The sequence below is a fragment of the Mus musculus genome, chromosome 12, assembly GCF_000001635.26.
Source record: "Mus musculus strain C57BL/6J chromosome 12, GRCm38.p6 C57BL/6J".
Classification (NCBI taxonomy): Eukaryota; Metazoa; Chordata; class Mammalia; order Rodentia; family Muridae; genus Mus; species Mus musculus.
The window spans coordinates 51,942,796-51,964,122 of NC_000078.6; the positions used below are offsets into that span (position 1 = coordinate 51,942,796).

General features: G+C 41.6%; 1 protein-coding gene across 6 annotated transcripts in view; it reads right to left on the reverse strand.

Moving 5' to 3' along the window:
* The window catches only part of Heatr5a (HEAT repeat containing 5A), a 95,501-nt gene that overhangs the window by 66,925 nt on the left and 7,249 nt on the right, over positions 1–21,327 (reverse strand). For 3 of the 6 annotated variants that reach the window (XM_006516012.4, XM_006516009.4, XM_006516010.2), the window contains exons 2-11: positions 18,638–18,849; positions 16,058–16,269; positions 14,284–14,392; positions 13,326–13,475; positions 12,585–12,759; positions 9,692–9,852; positions 8,134–8,389; positions 7,137–7,292; positions 4,960–5,210; positions 2,626–2,737 (exon numbers count right to left, since the gene is read on the reverse strand). In XM_006516012.4, the coding sequence (XP_006516075.1) occupies positions 2,626–2,737; positions 4,960–5,210; positions 7,137–7,292; positions 8,134–8,389; positions 9,692–9,852; positions 12,585–12,759; positions 13,326–13,475; positions 14,284–14,392; positions 16,058–16,269; positions 18,638–18,763 (1,708 nt within the window). In that variant the 5' untranslated portion in view covers positions 18,764–18,849. Of the gene's footprint in view, positions 1–2,625; positions 2,738–4,959; positions 5,211–7,136; positions 7,293–8,133; positions 8,390–9,691; positions 9,853–12,584; positions 12,760–13,325; positions 13,476–14,283; positions 14,393–16,057; positions 16,426–18,637; positions 18,850–21,327 lie in introns of all 6 variants that reach the window. The other 3 variants (XM_006516011.4, NM_177171.4, XM_030246778.1) reach the window with 2 other exon arrangements.

The following is a 21,327-nucleotide window of genomic DNA, read 5'->3' on the forward strand; positions in this document are numbered from 1 at the left end:
CTAAAAATTTCTGATAACAAATGAAACAAATAGGGGCCAGGGAGATAGCTCAGTTGTTATGAGTTTGCAGAACGAACATGAGAACCTATGTTAGCATGGCTTGGCACAGTGTGTGTAACCAGTGGGGGAGGGGGAAGTCCTGGAGCTGGCAGCCAGTCCAGCCAAAACAGGAGGCTCCAGATTCAATGATACGCTGTTTCTAAAGACACAGTGGAGAATGACTGTGATACCAGGTGTCAATTTATTTTATCCACACCCATGCCCACCTCTCCTACATGTGCATCTGCACAAACATACACATATACTGCAACAAACACCACAAAGGCAGAGGGGTGGGGTGGGGGCATACAAAAATACATATAAAATAGAGTTCAAGAAAACACAATAAAAATACTCATAAGAAGTAAAAACTTTTATATAGTGATTATAAAATGCCTAAGTCAATCTCTCCCTCTCCCTCTCCCCCTCTCTCTCTAACATAAGCTCTTGTTCTCTAGCCCAGGCCAACCTCAAATATGCAATCCTCCTATCTCAGTTCAGCCCCCTCTACAACCATGGCAGACTTACTCATCTTTCTGATGTTGTTGTTGTTTAAGAAAAGAACATTGTACAGCCTTCCTCCAGTGCAATGGCATTGGATATACAAGGTTATATCCAGATACTGAATTTACTAAGGCCAGGAGAAAACTCAGGGCTATAGAGTTCCCACTGCATAAGTATGAGGATTGGAATTTGGATCCCAGGACCCATGTAAGAGATGAGGGTGTCCCCATGGCCTAGAATACAACACTGAGTGTCATGGAAAAGGAGAGACATCAGGGTTTGCTGGCTGCTAGCTTACCAAAACCAACCAACCAACCAACCAACCAACCAACCAACCAACCACAGAAAAACTCCACCAGCCCCAGGTTCAAAAACAGACCCTGTCTCAAATGAAAAAGGTAGAGAAATAGAGGAAAATATGTGATATTCTCTGAGGTCTTCAAGTTGAATTACGCACACACATACACACATACATAGGTATATATCCCTATACACAAATACTGAATAATCATAGGAGAGGGGTCTGGGGAGATGGCTCAGTGTTAAGAGCACTGGCTGCTTGTCCAGAGAGCCCAGATTCTGTTCCCAGCACCTACAAGGCAGTTTACACCCATTTGTAACTTTAGTTCTAGGAGCTCTAACACCCTCTTCTGTCCTCTGTATGTACCAAGCATGCATATGTTACACATATATCCGCAAGCTAAATGCCTATACACAAAAAAGAAAAAAAATCTGTACAAAAATTAAATTTTCCTGTTAACCCATCAGCATCATCAGCACGGCAGGCAAAAGAAGCGAGCGTCACGTGAGGAGCAGATGAAAGCCTGCTGGTGTACAGCCACCGTACTGCAGAATAATGAGCTACACTCTGTGAGCACCTCAGATGGCCAGAGCCACACCAGACACTCCTGCCATTTTTTAGCTGGGACTATATAAAATTAGGTGGCAAAGAAATAAACAAACAAAATAAAATATACAAAACATAATAAGCCCATATCACATACCAAGCCAGGTGAACCGATTCAATAAATTCTTTAGTCTAGTAAGTTTCTTTAATAACCTTAAAAAATATTAGCGTTGCTCTTTCCTAAAGATCACTTATGTAGCTGGGCGTGGTGGCACACGCCTTTACTCCCAGCACTCGGGAGACAGAGGCAGGTGCGTTTCTGAGTTCGAGGCCAGCCTGGTCTACAGAGTGAGTTCCAGGACAGCCAAGGCTATACAGAGAAACCCTGTTTCGAAAAACCAAAAAAAAAAAAAAATCACTTATGTAAGTTCTTTTTATATCAAATGACTTTCTATCCACAATGACTCATTAACTAAACTTACCAGTTGTTTTATATCCTTCTACTAATGAAAAGAAGAAATTTAAAATACAATTGTGATAAAGTAGTAATATTTAAAGTCTCATAGTTACTTGGTGTAAGTAGCCATGCCCACAAAACAATTACTGATTTTTTTTTATTAACAACTTAAGCAAGCTCCACTTCCTTTAATACTGCGTAGAACCCCACTAGGTGTCAGGGATCTAAAAACAGCTACAGAGGTGGATTTGCAAGGCCATGAGGGGGTTTCTTGCCTATCCTTATAGCTGCAGAAAACTTATAAAGATGGACGTGAATGATTTTAGGACATGTCTGAGTGATTTTAAGCTTGAAAAATGATCAAATGTGTTTATCCTACTTATGGCTTATAAATTAGTTTAGAAGAGAAACCAGCAGATACCTGCAAATACTTTTAGGGAGTAAAGTTAGTAAATGTTCACTTGGCTTCTTGATTTTTAGATAACCCTGTGTCACCCAGGTTGATGTTGAACTCTGGGCTGAAGTGACTGGTTTGTGTCAGGGTATCTTTTGGTGTTGCTCTTTGAGACAGCCATGGCTGCCCTTGAACTCAGAGAGCTGTCTGTCTCTGCCTCCTGAGTACCAGGATCAAAGGCTTGCCTGCCAGGATATCGTCTTAAAGCCAATATAAGAAAAATGTTTTAGTGGTTATTTAAATTCTGATACACACTAACAGCAACCTTTCGATCCAGAAACACAATTATTTCATTATTATGGAAACCCTCCAAGGAACTGTTACCTAGCGTCATGAGAGCAGCAACCAACAGCCATCCCGCTTGTGTGCGCTGAAGTGACAGGCGGCTGTTTTGAGCAGCGGAACACAGCAAATCCTCTGCTATTGTCATGATAATCTGCGTGTGTACAGAACAAAGCAGTAAAAATCAGCTTACAAATTAAGTCAGGTGAAAGAAACTACAATCTCCTGGAAGACTTGTTCTTACATATAATAAATTACAACCATGGCCAGTTATGCGGGCTATGTGATAGGGCGATATCACACAAGAAATTACAAACAATTAAGTTTTCAAGGTTAAAACCCAGATGATTAAAAGGAACACAGACAGGCACAATTCTTTATGCAGCACAAGTGACAACACTGTAAGGTTATTCAAATTGTAGCCATCCAGATTTCATTTACTTTGCTTTAAGCAATTACCTTTTAGGTCAGTAATCACCAGAAAAAGTTTCATTATTGGAGTTTCCCTTTATAAAATTCTATATACAAACCTTAAGGGTTCATAAAGGTCTTCCCAAAAGCAGTGAAGCAGGATTCTATAATATGTTACATTTTAAAAGTCTCTCAAATAGATGGTGTGAACAACAGAGAAATAACCAGGCATTTCAAATGTATGCATCCTGTGTTTATAGAGTTCAAAGGCCAGGAGGAATGCATCGAATCTGAGAAAGCACGTGTGAGAGCTGCAGAGACAGTTCCTAAAGGAGGCAGCGCTGCTAACCGCAGCTTACAGAGTTAACAGAAAGAGAAAGAATGAAACAACCAGGACAGTCACATCAGGACAAGAGGGCATCTTCTCAGATGAAATTTCACATGTGAGGGGTCAGAATTAACGAGAGGTGAGGACAAACTTAATACACACACACAATGACAACGTGTTAGCTCTGATTAGAACTGAAAGGGTGGCAGGGAAGGAGAAATGGTTCAGCAGTTAAGAGCACTTGCTGCTCTTGTAGAGGACGCATGCTCAGTTCTCAGCACTCACATGGAGGCTCACAATTATTTGTGATTCCAGTTTCATGGGATCCAATATCCTTTTCTGACCTCCGTGGGCACCAGGCATGTATGAAGTACACATACATACATATACTCATGCAAAATACTTATACAAGTAAGATTAAAACAAGCAAACAAACAAACAAAACCAAGGGACTTCCTCAACTTGTCAATCCGTTTATTACGACACTGATAATATAAAAATATTTGAATTTTTGACATTTTTGTAGAGGATATATTATAAAGTTGTACATATACCTTCTTGATTGAACTCTGATTTCTTTTGGGGGGGAAGTAGGGAAAGGCATTTAGAGTCTCAGGATCATCACTAGGATATTCTCTATTACTGGCTAATTAATGGTTCTAGTCATTTTTAGTAGAAAGAACGAGGCCGTAGTATTTATTTTGAAAGAAATAAAATTGAGTTCATAGTGATAATTTCATCTTAACATATGGGCTTTTATTTAACTTTCTTTTTTTTTTTTTTTTTTTTTTTTTTTTTGAGACAGGGTTTCTCTGTATAGCCCTGGCTGTCCTGGAACTCACTTTGTAGACCAGGCTGGCCTCAAATTCAGAAATCCGCCTGTCTCTGCCTCCCAAGTGCTGGGATTAAAGGCGTGCACCACCACTGCCTGGCTTATTTAACTTTCTTAATTCTACAATTATAGCTCTCCTTTTTCTTATGTAGAAAATCTCAGCTCATAAATACATTATTTATTCATTTTATACAATTAATGTAAACTAATTCAGAAGTAACCCCACCAATATTGACAAGAACTGTAAGTTGATTAAATGACACTCAGGCTTTTTCATAAGTTCAATTGTCCTTCGATTTTTTTTTTATTTTTATTTTATTTTTTTGGCACAGAGTTCTACTAAGTAGTCCAGGCCACTCTCCAACTCAAAGAAATGGGCTTAAAGGCAGATTGCAGCCAAGATTATAATGGTATTTTAAAAGGCAAAAAAAAAATATGTACTATAAGGAGAAACCAGAGTATGCAGTGTGATTTTAAATAGACTCACGTGGCAAGGCTAGATACCCTGCAAATTCTGTTATCCCATAGAGAGCCTTCTAGGAAAAGCCCAGGAAGTGCCCTTCCCCAGTCAGTCCCGGAGTCAGAGCACACTAAGCATGACTCCCTCTGTGAGTCATGCGGTCTAGCCCAGGAAGCACTCCCTGAGGAAAGCGAGGGCAGCCATCATTTCTCAGAGACTGTGTGGCTAGTGTTCAACAAAGACTACCCAGGAGACATGCTGCAGTCCCACAGGGCTTTCACTGGGTGGCACCACCAGCAACTCATTCCACAAAACCTTCAACATCACTGAGAATGAAATCATTACCTTGCCCTTTCCATGAGGAATTCCCAAAGGACAGTGTGTCACTGAACCGAGCAAGGCCGCCACAGCAGAACTAAAGCCAGTCACTGCTTCTGGTGAAGACTTGAGTATTGCGAGCCGTTCTAGGCAACGATCTAAGAGAGGTGTCAGGTAGGACGGCAAGGCCACCGCAATGCAGTGCAAGCACCAGGCTGCAGCCAGTCGAACAGAAATGCTAGGGTGCAGAACCACCGAGATGACGCTGTCCAGAAGGCCTGCAGGACAGAGGAAAGCAAATGGCTCATGTGCCCAGACAGAACTCAGAACTCATTTCAGACATAAGACAGTCAAAACAATGGGCATATAAAACCTGCATATAAAATATACTACTTCTATGAGGAGCTGAATTATAATGAAAGAACTGAGATATAACTAAGTTGGTTTTTGGTTTTCAACGTAGAGATCGCTTCTAGCATTATCTCATGAAAATGAACTTAAGCTATGTCAATACACAAAAGAAAAATTTTATTTCTAGCGATTTTTGTATTTTACCTTGAGATCATTAGTAATTAAGCATTGTACTAGGAACTAAAATTGCTACTACAAGAGAAAACCACCGTTAAAAAGTCATACCTTGTCCTAACCCCTTTTTAAAAGAAAGATGATTGTAATTCATTTTAGTGATGTGTCTGTGCATGTGAATACAGACGCCCACAGAGGACAGAAGCACTGGACCCCAGAGCTGGATTACAGGCAGCTCCGAGCTGCCTGACGGGCGTGCTGGGGATCGAACTTGCACTTGTGCTCTTAACCTCCCAGTCATCTTTCCAGCTTACTGCTCCTGTAGAAAAATCTCTCTAGCACATTACAGGAATGGTAATACACTTCTTATCTACTGCACGGCTTTTATCTTAGAGCAAATTCTAAAACCAAGGTTTTGCCAGGACTTCAGTGGTCTAACCCTCTAACAACATGTTAGCATACAGTGATCAGCAAAAAAGTTTCTATTTATTGATTCAAGACAGACCTTTGTTGAAACATGCAAGTTTCCTGCCAACTGCTACAGAAATATAAAGGGCTTACAAACATATAAATGACATAAACACAAAGGTACTCAGTTAAGTAGGATGACAGAAAGCCAAGCCATTGACAAGAAAACAAAAAGGAACTAGCCACTACAGACCACATCTTAGTGATCGCACTGATCCAACGCGGCCTAAGCGGGTAAACTGACAGAGTGGAGAGCACATGAGTAGCCATGTCTTCTGGGAAGGACAGGGGGACATGGTCGCCGATGACACCCCTGATGATACTCCTTTGATACAAACACCCTCAGGAAGCAGGGTGGTAGTCATAACTGTGAACTGGCAAAACCACTGAGGAGCATATTTTCAAGGAGGAAACTTGGTGCTATCTGAAGATATCACAATGCTGATAAATTACTCTAAAAGGCAGAAAATTATTTTCCCAAAGAAATAAAGATGGCTTAAAAGACCCCTGAGGAACGGACTGCATCTAGTCCACAGATAGTGGTGTTTCACTGCAGGGAGAGAAATCCAGGCCTACTTCTCTGCAAGTTTTCCATTACAGTTCAGAAAGAGAAATGAGGACAGCATTACAAAAGAGCTTTCTAATTGTTTTTGTAAAGATGGGATCTCACTATGTAGCCATTGCCCTCTGAGTGCTGAGACTAAAAGTGTGCATCTTGCCACACCTTGCCACAGAACCTTTTTACAAAAGGAGAAAACAGCAAACAAACTACCAGATCCAAAACTCCAGAAAGCCCTCTTCTCTCTTAAGGTGTGTGCATGTGTGTGCGCGTGTGTGCGTGCGTGCGTGCGTGTGTGTGTGTGTGTGTGTGTGTGTGTGTGTGTGTGTGTGTGTGTGCGCGCATGTGCCCTCAGAGGCCAGAAGAGGGCATTAGAGCCCTTGGAACTCGTTACTGGTGCAGCTAAACAGCCTGACATGATCTCTGATAGCCAAGCTCAGGTCCCCAGGAAGAGTAGCATGTGCCATCCCTCCAGCCTTCAAAGACATTTATATTTTAAAATAATCTTGACTATAAACTTCCATGAAACATCTAATGAGTCTCCAGTGGTTTCACAGTTGTTTGTAAACTCCAGCTTGCTTACATCACGGACATGTCCTTCCTCCAGGACAGGGAAATGCAGAACTGAGACGGTCCCAAACAACAGATCTACCTGTGCTGGAATCCTGGAGCAAAGGCGCAGCTGTAGTGCCAAGGTTGTGGATCAGATTTCCAAGTTCTTGTAAAGCACAAACCAGCACATGCTGGCTGGCGGCTACATCCGTGGAACTGAGACGGGTCTCCACATTACCATCACTCAATGCGGCATCTGCCAGAAACACAGGAACAACTTATGCTTCACTTTTATAAACACACATTATAGGAACTCAGTGTCAGGAGCAGAAAAGCATAAGGCCAGAGTGAACAACACAGTACATCCACTTGGTCAGTAGGTAGAAAAAAAACCCCTGGGGAGGTCAGGGGGATGTTTAAATGGGCAATCACATAAACGACAGACTGACTTTGAATGAATAGATAGCTTGAAAAATAATTTTAGAAAATGATGTGTATGAACATTTTGCCTGCATGTGTGTATGCACAAAACATGTATGCCTGGTCCTTGAGGAGGTCAGATGAAGGTGTCAGATTCCTTGGGACTGAAGTTACAGACAGTTATGAGTCACCACGTAGGTGCTGGGAATCAAACCCAGGTCCTCTTCAAGAGCAACAAGTACTCTTAACCACTGAGCCAACTCTCCAGCCCCTGAACTAAGATTCAATTCACACAACATGGTCAGATCCCTTGTTACTCACAAAGAAAACTCAAGACACTACCTCCCTACCTTTTAGCTAGTGTCAAGTAAGAAAATTCAGGGTGATCAGAGAGGGACAATATATAACCTGAAATAGCCTGCTTAAAAACATCAATCATCTTAAGTTGTATAGGAACCTTAAGCACTTTCTGCCCTTCCAGAGGACCTGATTCCTAGCACCCAATGATGGGTGGCTCACAGACGCTGCAGATGTGTGTAGATACAGAACATGGAGATACGTACACATGAATAAAAGTTGTTTTAAAAAAGTGTTTTAACTATATGGTAATACGGAAGCACTGCTTTTCAAGGGTGGTCCCTGACGCTGGTAACGCAGACTGTTTTAGTAGATCGTACCCATAACTTTCTTTAGCCTCCAGACTGCCTGGCAGATCTCCTTTGCAGCAGCTATCTGCGCCTTCTCTCCAAGCAGGCCTCCTAGAGTCGCTCGAAGAATGAATGAGACACAGCGGCGACAGCAGACGGCGTCAATCTGCGTCTGTGTGGCTTTAGGATTTGACTGTGATACAAGGCTTAGGATGTGGGAAAGAAAGGCAGCAAGATTCTTCTCTAGCCAAGCTCCTCCTAATGTTGAAACAAATACCACGTAAGCCTAAAAGGAAAGCAAATTCATCTTCAAAATTTGATCATTTCAGTTGCAAATCAACATCTTTTTTGTTCACAGAAATCCGTAGAATTTCTACTCCACACTGCATCCTCCCCAGACTCAGTCACTCGATCCAGGCTAGTGCAGCATTAGGTGTGTGTTTGCGGCCAGACTGGAGTTCCAGTCTCTCAGTGAAGATTCCACCTCTGCCCACCTCTGCTGTGCCTCTATTCTACTGTGGCCAGGCTCTGCAAATGTTCAGTAGAGAGCTAGTGCCAGATAACTTGTAAAATGTGTCCCTGGCTTCTGGAAACAAAAGCTTTCAGGTACTTGCCCTCATGAACAAGCAAGCTGAACTCAAACACACGGACACCTTTAATGAGCTACACTCCTATCCCGTGACTCCAAAGGACTGTTCTAGACACTTTAGGGAAGTTCCCCGAAATGAGTTGCTGCTCTTTATCTCCACAAATGCTAATAGCTTGTCTTACCCCAGATACAAAGTCAAGCAGTCTTCTCAAGCAATACGAAACAGAATACATGGGGACAGTTTACAGCTACACTGGAGAGCACTCGTGTCATGATCTAGTCACACAGCACGAGTCATCTGGGGGTGCAGAGATTTTTAATTTATTTTAAATTGTTCACTTAAAGTCTTCAGCATGCACTGACTTCATTTTTTGGCTGGCCTTGGTAAATTTTAAGGATGTAGACAAAGATCTTGTACATGGCAGGAGAGATCTTCATCTCCAGTCCAGTGCAGTCCCTCAGGACTTTTCTAAAGCAGTCTGTGCTGAATCACAATACCCAGCAAGAAGCTGGTGTGGGGGAAGGCTGCAGTGTGGCCTTCGTAGTGCTGTAGGCTAAGAAACCTTTCCAAGAGTTTAGCTTTAAAACCTGTGTTTAGGACAGACAATTACACAGCAAACACACAGGTTATAGGCCATGATCTTTTGTAGGAGTTAAAATCGTACGTTATCTTGACACATTAAGTAATATGTGCAGGTATTAAGTTGCGCACAATCCCAGTGGAAGACACGATAAGCCGTGAGATAACATGGCAGACAGCACAGGAGAGAAAAAAATGACTGCTTTAAAGGACTAAGTAAAACCTATTACTAAAAACTAAAACCACCTTTGGGTTATAAAAGGCTCTTAATTTGTAACCTTGTTTTAAAACTGTTTTAGATTCACCATAGATATTTATAAACGTGAGCAGAATCAGCAACTTCGCACTGTGGAGTCAGATCCTAAAACTGACTAGAGCCAGTGGGAATTACACGTGGGTGACTGAGTTCTGACTCGGACCTGAGTAACTCCGACTCGAACGTCTCTGCTGACTGAACTGTTTCCTTTCAGCATATCTCCACTGGCTCGAAGGAATCCTGAACTCCCACGCAGAAACCCTGCTCCCAGCAGTTCCAGAACTTCCTCCAGTGACACTCTACGAGCACTCTGCTTTGAGCCTGCTATGACAAAGAACAAAACAGCAATTAATAGTGTACAGACTTAATTTTTTTAAAGAGAATTTGAATGCCCCCACCCCCACTCCCTGGGACCCCAAGTCTCTCAAGGGTTAGGTGCATCTTCTCTGACTGAACCCAGACCCGGCAGTCCTCTGCTGTATATGTGTTGGGGGCCTCATATCAGCTGGTGTATGCTGCCTGGGTGGTGGTTCAGTGTACAGACTTAATTTTAATGCACAATCTTTTTACTTTTTTTGTGCTGGAGACCTGACCAACCTAAGTATATGCTCTGCTGCTGAGCCTCATTTATACATGGTCTCTATTTGCCAAAAGCAAGCATATTGACAGAAAAACTAAAAACCCAAATGTAATGTAAAATTCACAGGTATTCTGTATATTAATACACAGAAGAAGTCACAAGACGATTTAATAGTCCATCGGGATGAACCCTGGGAGAGCTGGGGATGTAGCTATGTGGCATATTGCTTGCCTAGAACACAGAGCTGTAGGTTCAATCCCTAGCCTTCAAGCGAAAAGGAGCCCTAAGTGCCTTCATGGATGGCAGGAAATAAACTCAGGACTGAAATCAACCAAATAGAAACAAAAGGAACTATACAAAGAATTAACAAAACCAGGAGCTGGTTCTTTGAGAAAATCAACAAGATAGATAAACCCTTAGCCAGACTAAACAGAGGGCACAGGGACAGTATCCAAATTAACAAAATCAGAAATGAAAAGGGAGACATAACAATGGAAACCGAGGAAATTCAATAAGCACTTTTAAAATGTAGTTGTCCACTGTGTTCTTTACTCTACCTGTATTCTAGTGCTAAGAACAATCTGTGTAATATTTTTAAGAGAGTTTGAATAAAAATTTGTTCTAATCTAAATTTCTTCGGTGACTTTAAGATTGTTACCTCTTAAATGTAATTTTTTTTTCTGGTGTGTGTGTGTGTGTGTGTGTGTACACATGAGCACACAGGCACACATATGTGTCTTCTTCCCAGCATAGGCTGCTTGACCCTCTCCAAATACGAATGTCTGAGTGAATCACAAGACTAGGAAAAAAGCATGGGGGAAAATCTCCCTGTGCTGCCTGTGGGTCTCCTGTGGAGAATGAGAAGACTGTACCTAAAGCTCTGCTACTGTTTCCCATGTGGTCTTAACATGGTGGCACTTCTGTTCTCTCTCAACCCTAGCTGAGGAGCAATGTTTTAGAGATACTGTAGACTCTTCCTCTATAAAATAATGAATTACTTCTATAATAATGTTTTCAAATAATGTACACACAAGTTATATGGAGTGCTTGATAAAGTATGAGATGGGACCTAACCCAGCCTGAGGGTGGCAAACATGGTCTGACAGGCCTCGTCCTCCCCCACCCCCTCTGCCTTGCTAAAACCAATTAGATTACATTCCTAAAGCTAGCCACCAAGTCTATTCCCTTATCTAGCTACTTCTTATGCCTGAAGCTGACTACCAAGGTCCAGCTATCAAACTATTAAAGTCCAGCCAACAAAAGCTCCCTTTGGCTCAGCTAATTAACATGCTAATTAAAATGAAATACCCCATCCTAACTTGGGGTTTCCCCTTGTACCTTTATAAACCGCCATTTTCCTATGTGCCAAGCCTGTCTTCTCTCAGTCCAGAGGCAGTCCTTTGTCCTCCAGGACAAATACTCCTACTTCTCTTCCCCTTCTCCCTCATCCTCTATCTCCTGTCTTTGTCTCTTAGGCCCTGCCTTCTGTCTCTCTGGGGCAAACAATTCTATGTGTTGAGAACTTGGTCTTGGGAGTCCTGGGCCAATATTGATCTCTTACAGTGAGAGTTGAGATTAAATTAGGTGGGCCTTAGGATTCTGTACATCTTAAATGCTCAGCTCCTGCCTTCTGATCTGAGGATATCAGAGTCAGGGTCTATTTGTTTGAGTTTTTTGTCACTGAAGATAGAATGATAAAGTTTTCAATTGTTCACCAGTGTTTTACATACACTATAAATTAAAACTTTGTTTTAAAACATACCCATCCTTGTTTACTACTTAAGAGAATATAGAGAGAATAAAACTAAATTGTCTAAACAGAATAAATTCCAAACATCTGTTTGAAACATCAGGTGTGCTGTTTAACCAATCTAGAAAAAAAGCCAAATAAAATAAGACAGTCTTAAAATAACTTAAAAATTTTAGGCCTTATGTCTTATTGAATAACACAAATACTTTGAAATTCTTTTTTGTTGTTGTTAGTTTTGTTTCAGACAGGATTTCTCTGTGTATTCCTGACTGTCCTGGAACTCACTCTGTAGCCCAGGCTGGTCTCAAACTCACAAAGATCCCTCTGCCTCTGCCTCTGTGCCTCTCTGCTTCTGTGCCTGCCTCTGCCTCTGCCTCTGCCTCTCTGCCTCTCTCTGCCTCTCTCTGCCCCTCTGCCCCTCTGCTCCTCTGCCCCTCTGCCCCTCTGCCCCTGCCTCTGCCTCCTAAGTGCTGGGATTAAAGGTACATGCTACCACTGCCTGGCCAAAACTCTTTTTTATAAAAGACAATAATTGAATAAAGCACAGTACTTCTAGAATTGTTTGGGTTCTTTCCTAATTGTTTGAAAATGGTATCTTAGGACCTATAACAATGTAACAATGTTTGTGAACTACAACTGCTTCTCAAAAATTAAGAATGGGTAGCTGCAATGTTACAACACAGGAGATTAAGTCAAGGAAGTCACTCTGAAAATAAATAACTTTACCTGCTCCTGGATGCTTAGCAGTTACAGCTTTAGCCAACACTGTACCCAACAGTTTTGAAACTGATATCCGCACGTCATAATTGGAACCTTCAAAGGACTTAAAACATAGTGTGGCCACACTGTCCACGTCTGTGCTCCACATAAAGATGGCCTCATTCTGGAGTTCAAGAAGACACTATACAAATGAACACACAAATTAATGAAGAGACAAAATAAAAATGTCAGGTTCAGATCTGTGTAAGTTATAGAAATATAATAGCCGCTACAACTTCATAGTATTTTCTATGTTGACGGGAATAACCAAGAACTATTAAAATTCATATATATAATTACAAAAGAGGTGAGGACAACCGCCTTCTAATTCCCAGAAGCACATTTAAAAAAAAATCCTTTATAGTTGACCTGTTAAATATGGGCAACAATGAGAGTAATTCAAGCAGTAACAAGTGACTTCACTGTTCTGCTCAGTGGACTATGTCAAGGACAATTAAAAAACCAGGAACAATATAATAAACTTAAACACACACACTGTGGTTCGCACAGATACGGAGAGGACGTGCAGGAAACAGAACGCATCGGCCAGTGTGGAAGCTCGACCTTCTTTTTCTGGCCTCTGGCTCCTCACATCAGCATGTGGAGCCCCCCTGAGCTGATTTCTAGGGTTGCACTTCTAACATCATGTGGAGAGGACTCCACGCCCTCTGTACACGGTTTAGGGAAATGACAACTAGACCATTTTACCTTGGCAGCAGCACATCGGACAGCCATGGATCTGTCTGTTAAGCAGGACCGGGCAGCCTTGTAAACGTCCCTGTGGCACGGTGCAGCGGCAGCACCCAGCCCAGTCAGTATACTCTGCAGACTCAGCATGATCTCATAGCGGCCTTGAGACTGCCAAAAAGAAAAGAACAATGTAAAGAATAACGTGGATGTCTACACAAAGAACAGCACTAAGCACTGTGTTTATTTCCCATTTAAGAAAATTCAGGTTTCTTCATATACTCAGCAACTTATTCTGACATCAAGAAACACTGATCACTCAGCTCCCTATGTAAAAGTGTTGTCCGTACATATTAAACCTCAACACAAAGTACTATCTGTACATAGTATATCCCAGCACTCTGTGAGGCTCAGACCTGCGCTATAGCTCTACCTCAGGGAGAGTACTTGTCTAACCAGACTCCACGTTCAATCTCACCACCAAAAACCAAGGGCTGGAGAGGTGGCTCTTCCGTTAAGAGCACTGACTGCTCTAGCAGAGGACCCATGTTCAGTTCCCAGTAGTCACAAAGCAGCGCACAATCATCTGTAACTCATTTCAGGGGATCCAATGCCCTCTTCTGCCTATAAAGAGCCCCAGGCATGCTTGTGGTGCACATACACACATGCAGGCAAAAGACAAAAACACATAAAATAAAAAATAACTCTAAAACACACACATACACACACACACACACACACACACACACACAACTCCACAAAGGTACCTGCTCCTCCCTCTAACTACACAGTGCTTACTCCTTTCCAATGCTAGGACAATAACTAATCTATTTCCCAGGTATTGTACATGTTCTAGACATATTTAATTGATAGATTAAATCACACAGATACTTTGCATGCTAAAAAATACTAACTTTTCATTAACTCCAGACATAAGAACACATAAAATGCTGCCATGCTATTCTTCAGTTGTACTTACCTCTGCACTCTTCATCGCTTTAAGAATATTCACCACAGTGTCAGTGAAGCCATTAGCCAGGATTCTACCCAATTTCTTGTACAAGGAACCCAAGCACACCACAGCAGCACTGAAACAACATTTAAATTAGAAAAGACATCATGACCAAAACAGGGGGCAGGGCATAAAAATGGTGAGACTATGCAAACGTGACTATTAAAACTTCTGCTATTCTCATGGGTGTACTTTTTACATCTTGGAGAGTATCTTCAGATACTAAAATTGTAAAAAAATTATGTGGGTATGTGTGTGTGTGCATATGTGTGTGCCTGCATATGTGTATGTGAGCACAGTGCCCACAAAAGCCGGGGGTTGGGAGGCATCATATTCCCCTGGCTCTGGAGTTAAAGGCAATTGTGAGCTGCCTGCCCATGGTGTTAGGAATCCAATTAAGGCCTTCTGGAAGAGTGGTTCATGCTCTTAACCACTGAGCCATTCCTCCACCTCCTTGAAGGGCTTCGAACTGTGGGGAAGTATCTATCATTAACCTGTATTTTCTTCTGTCTTAGTTTTACTTAGTTTACTACTAAGACTTAAGTAAAAGAGCAAACAAAATCTGAAGAACTGAAAACATTCCTAAGGAAGATGTTTTCAATCTCAAAGCTAGACTGACCGTGTCTTAATCAGCCTTTCTGTTGTGCTGGTTATGAATTACAGTACTGGGGCTTGAAGCCAAGGCCTGTGTGAATGCTAGGCCGTGAGTGACAGGCCCATCTTACTGTTACCTAGTGCCGGGCCTTCCTGGCATGCTTCCTACTACTGAGTTAGATGTTCTTGGCACCGATTTTTTTTTTTTTTTTTTGGCTTTTCAAGACAGGGTTTCTCTGTATAGCCCTGGCTGTCCTGGAGCTCACTTTGTAGACCAGGCTGGCCTCGAACTCAGAAATCTGCCTGCCTCTGCCTCCGAGTGCTGGGATTAAAGGCGTGCGCCACTACCGCCTGGCTTTCGAATTTTCTTTTAAAGAATTATTTTATGTGTACGAGTGTTTTGCCTGTATGCATGTATGTGCATCATATGCATTCCTGGTGCCTGTGGAGGTTAAAATAGGGCACCGGATCTCCTGGTACTGGAGCTACTGGCAGTTGTGAGACAACATATGGCTGTTAAGAACTGAACCTAGGTTTTCTGTAAAAGCTACAAGGACCTTACCTGCTGAGCCATCTCTCCAGCTCCACTACAATATTTCCAAAAGGACTTCCTTGATAGAAAAATGGTTTTTTATGTTTTGTTTGTTTGTTTGTTTTTGTTTTTTGAGACTGGGTTTGTCTGTGTAGCCCAGCTGTCCTGAAACTCACATTGTAGACCAGGCAGGCCGCAAATTCAGAAATTTGCCTGCCTATGTTTTCCAAGTGCTGGAATTAAAGGTGCGGCTACCACTGCCCAGCTAAATTTTATTTTTTAAAAGATTAGAAATTGAATCAAACTGGGCATGGCAAATGCTTTTAATCCCAAAATTCAGGAGACAGACACAGACGGATCTATGTGAGTTCAAGGCCAGCCTGACCCACATAGGAAGTTCCAGGTCAGCCAGGACTACATAGAGAGACCCTGCCTCAAAATCAATCAATCAATCAATCAATCAATCAATCAATCAATCAAAAGGCAAAAAAAGAAAACTTGAAACAAAATGAATTTACGCTTAATTTCAAAACCAACTGTCAAAGTTTATATACTTTTGAAAAACCATACAATGAAACAGTATTTTGTATTGTTAGGTTTTAATGTTTAACTTACAGTTTGGTGGGAAGGTAACTTGGAGAGTCATCTTTGCTCCGAATAAGATCATTACATTTATCGATCGTCTCATAAACAGAGACTGTGTCTCCAACACTATAAAGGATGGCCAGGTCCTGAGCAAGGAGCTTGCGCGTGGGGGGTCCCGGGGAGCTGTTCAGCAAGGACAGGAGCTGCCCAACAAGAGTCTTCTGCTTCTCCCTGACGTCCTCCTACAAAGAAGGCAGTCAGTGGAGCTCCTGTAGCCTCACAGTATGGACTGTCCAGGAACACGCAGCACTGTTCTGACTGGGGCTCACAGTTGCTGACACGGGCACTGCGCTGGGCTAACAAGTGGTTCTTCACTTTGCTGTCACTAAAAGGAAGCTCTGAAATACACTTCAGTCCATTAGCAGAGACAGAGATCCATTTCATCTACGTCCACGTGAAAGACGCACGCGTTTGTGATTTTATAGCTTCTCACTAAGCCAGCTCTCCCCCACGCATTTACGTGAGCAATTAAGGTGGCAGCCTACACCCAAAACACGGAATAGACCTGCAGCAGCCTCCTGACTTATCCAAGTCTTTCCCTAAGTCTAGCCCAGTTTTCTTTTGATAGAAGTGAATGCATGCAGATGCCAACAGTTCCGCTCTACTTTACCTGGGCTCTGAAAAGGAGTCACCACAGCACTAATGGCATGGCATTCGGGGCTCACGGAGGCCTCAATTCCTCAACTTAGTTTGTGTTCAATTAGTAGACAGAATTTTATCTTTAAAATAACAAAACAAACAAACAAACAAACAAACAAAAAACGTTTTCCAGTTCAGCATGATGGCAGATGCCTTTAATCCCAGCACTCAGGAAGCAGAGGCAGGAACTCGAGTTTGAGGCCAGCCTGGTGTACAGAGAGTTCTAGAACAGCTAGGGCTACACAGCACAGAGAAATTGTCTCAAAAAACCGAACTTTTTCCCTTTTCTTTAAAAAAAAAATCTTATGTATATTGGTGTTTAGCCCATATGTATGCACCACATGTACACCCAAGGGCACAGCCTGAAGAGGACGTAGGGTCCCCTAGAACTGGAGTCAAATAGTTGTAAATTGCAATGTGAGTACTTGGAATTAAATCTGGGTCCTCTAGAAAAGCAGCCAGTGTTCTTACAGCTGAGCCATCTCTCCAGGCCCAGAACGTAATCTTAGCTTATTTCCCTAAACCTAGCTAATTTTAATGTAAAATTAAAAGACACTTCAGAAGGACAAGGAATCAACTATATTTCACTGCTAAGTTTTTAATTCTTGAAGGTAAGCAAATTCATCAAATCTCTAATATTACAGAACCTGGTAACAATAAATTATTTCAGAATGAGAATGGTCTTCAATTAATTTAAAATCAGTTTTGAAATGAACAAACATTTGTTTTTTATTAAATCTTACATGTATTCATGTGGGGTTGGGTGCATGTGCGTGTACATGAGTATGCTGGGTATGCAGTGTGTTCACTGTTTCTCCATGTGCAGTGTGTTCATATCCCTTTTGCATTACACCCCGCTCTGTGAGTCTATAAAACATCCTCATTTTAGATGGCCCCCAGTATGAGAACTCAGTTTTCTTTGTATCTATTTCATTAGCTTTATGAGAAGGGGTATGCTTATAAAAGAACTTTTCAATTCATATTCTCTTTATGCTTTTTACAGTTTTTGAAAATAAAATTCCAACAGGATTGTTTAGCACCACAGAACATCAGAACTTTACATATTTGGAGAAATACAAGATGCAAAAGATAATAAAGATGACCCACAATGTGGTTGTGGGTAAGTGGTGTGTGTGCATACATATATGTATGCACGTATGTACGTATGCACGTATGTACGTATGCACTTATGTACGTATGCATGTATGTATGGACAGACTTTAGAGTACTAGAGACTGAACTCAAGGCTTCACGCCAGCTTGGCCAGCACACTACTATTGATCTGTACCCAGCCCAAGTGTTACACATATGTTTAAAGTAATAAAACAAATATTGGCTGATTTCTTTTTTAAAAATTTATTGATTTATTTTACATATATGAGTACACTCTAACTGTAAAGATGGTTATGAGCCTTCATGTGGTTGTTGGCAATTGAATTTTTAGGACCTCTGCTCGCTCTGGTCAATCCCTGCTCACTCCGGTCAGCCCCACTCAGTCCCTGCTCGCTCCAGCCCAAAGATTTCTTTATTATTATAGATAAGTACACTGTAGCTGTCTTCAGGTGCACCAGAAGAGGGTGTCAGATCTCATTACGTGTGGTTGTGAGCCACTATGTGGTTGCTGGGATTTGAACTCAGGACCTTCGGAAGAACAGTCAGTGCTCTTCCCTGCTGAGCCATCTTGCCAGCCCATATTGGCTGATTTCTTTCAGCTTTTTTGAATTTGTAAAATTAAAAGAGACACTTCAGAAGGGACAAGGAATCCACCATATTTCACTGCTTAATCTTAAGAAATTTTACCTTTCACAAACTGATAGGTGACTATAGACAAAGCAAGAAAAGAAACAAATGGAACCAAACATTTCTGGCACATAACAGAAAAAAAAAATCAGCTCTTGCAATGTTACTCACCCTGTTTGTTGCTAGCAAGAGCTTCTCCAAGTATCTCAACCACTCAAAAATAAACTCAGCCTTCTGAACGGCACCTAGCTGATTGGATGCTTCTTCATTGAGCAGCAAGCTGTGAGCCAATTCCATTCCTTGCAGCAAACTCTCTTAGCTGGTCACAAGTCTTCTCATGTATATGAACCTTAGGTGTATGCACTACACCTAAGGAACCGAGCCTGCGGTGGAGAAACAACACGATGTGAAAGGTGAGGAAGAGGAAGGCCATGAGAATACTGGAGATTCCAACGAGAAGTAAAAGCACAGCTAACTAAGTATAGCTTTAGAACTGCCGCAGGACAATCCCAGAAAGGTCCCAGGAGTAAGTTCCAGTTAGCTGACCCAAATTCATCTTCCCATCCAGTGTCTACTTTCAAAAAGACAGACAGGCCAAACAGGGCAGACTGTCAACAGGCAAAAACAAAAAAAAAAACCAAATCACTAAAACCAAGTGATAATCCATTTATATTCTCCTAGTTTTAGGGTCAGCTAATAAGCTCCTATGTTAGACTTTCAGCATTCATGGAATCCTAAACACCCTTGTATTGAATGTGCCACAGGTATTTAACAAGTGACCGAATATCTAGACATACTACTGAAATCCTGTAGTGAAGCTGACCACGTCCCTAGGTCTCTGGTACAGGTCTCCAGAGTGTCTGCTCTTTTCTAATAAAGAGCCACTTGCAGCTCTGGGGGTTTAAGGCCATCCCCTCTCCCCCAGCAGGGTCATCTTATCCGAATTTAGTCATGAACAAACTTTTTTTTTCTGATAAATCAATCAATCAATCAATCAATAATCAAGCAAACAAATTATTTGAGAGCCAGAGATATGGCTGAGCAGGTCAAAGTGTTTGTCACCAAACCTGACAGCTTAAGTTCAAGTTCCAGGACCTACAGAGTAGAAGGAGAAAACTGACTCTTGCAAGTTCTCCTCTGACTTGTATACAAATATGATGGTATATACACACACACAAACCCCAAATAAAATTAATTTTATTAAAAAAACTTCTGCTCCAGTGTGAAGACACAGCATCTAGTCCAGCCATGAGGCAGCGGAAAGGGTAGGATCACTTGACCCCAGGAGCCTACCTAGGACCCTTTTAGGAACCAACATCACAGCAGCTGTCAGAGAAGCAGCAGCATCAACAACATGAAGCACACGTGCGGTAACACACACAGGAGATGACTTCTCTAATGCATCAAAAAGAATCAGATTAAATAGTTCAGAAGAGTAAGGTTGACTGCTATAGGTAATTAAAATATATAAAATGCATGCCTTATGGTTCACTAAGCAAAACTAATTATTTTAATGGGAAAGCCAGCAAGATATATTAGAAAACCAGGTGTCAGATGTAGGAAGGTTTTAATTTTTATTTTTTCTTTCTGAGTGATTCCTAGTATAAAGTACTTACACTACAGATCATCATAATTACTAGATATCTGAAAATCCCTTAAAGATTTGAGTGAATTCCCACACTGGATCTTACTTGTGTTAGCTGCTTTGAACCCATGTCTAGATTCCAGGACATGCCCCTGGGAAAACCCACCTGTGTGGGTTCTGTCCTCTAGCCATCTGGTGGCTTTTTCCCTGCCACTACTGCTACAATGCCCAATACACATGATGAGGCCAGAGTCACCCAAAACCAAAACAAGCCCAACTTAGCTTATTTTTGGAAGTGTCACTTTTAAGGGGCAAAGAACAATACAAACATCTAGGCATGGTTGTGTGGTGGGTGGCACCACTACTTGGGAAGCAGAGGCAATAAATAGTTAAAGATTATCTGTAGACACACAGGTGAGCCAAGGCCATCCTGGGCTATATCAAATCTTATTTACAAACAAATAAACAAACAAACAAACAAACAAACAAACCCAAAAGATCAGTATGGAAAATGCTGCTAAGAATTAAGTTTTACAGAAATAACATGAATTCTAGCTTCTTGTTTTAAAAGCTCCTTCCTTTCTTAAAATACCAAAGTGGGGCTGATGAAATGGCGCACTGTGAACCTGTCATACCAGTGTGATGGTCGGAATTAGAATCCTAGAACCCATCCTTGTAAATGCTAAATGGGCTCGGTGACCTGCCTATCATCCCAGCATTTGGGAAGGAAAAACCGGGATCCTTGGACCAAGGCAGACTAACCATATAAGGAGCTCTGGGTTCAACTCACAGACCACGCCTCAGTGAATAAGATAGAAAGCGATGGAGGAGGACTCCTGAGGTCAACTTCCAGCCTCCACAGGCATGCTCAGGTATTTGCCTGCACAGCCCCTCATACATGTTCCCCACGTTCCAAACATGCTTATATGCATGCACACAGGAAAAATAATTATTAAAATGAACTGGCTAAAATATTCACAATTAAGGACAGAATTTAGAAATGCTAGAGAAATACTTTCCCTTGAGAAACTTAAGCAGACTGTACTTTTGTCCTCAATATCTAAGACTCTGGAGGGAAACTAACCTTAGTGTACAGAGAGATGCTCTCATAATACCAGGGTAAATGACAATCTAAGAATCGAATTACCCTTTCAGGAGGCTAACAGTACTGCTGAAAAGACACTTTTTTCCCTTAGACAGCAGCAATATTGTGGTGTAAAATGATCTATCAAGAAGCAAAATAGCTAATACAATGTGATAATAAATAATTCAGCAA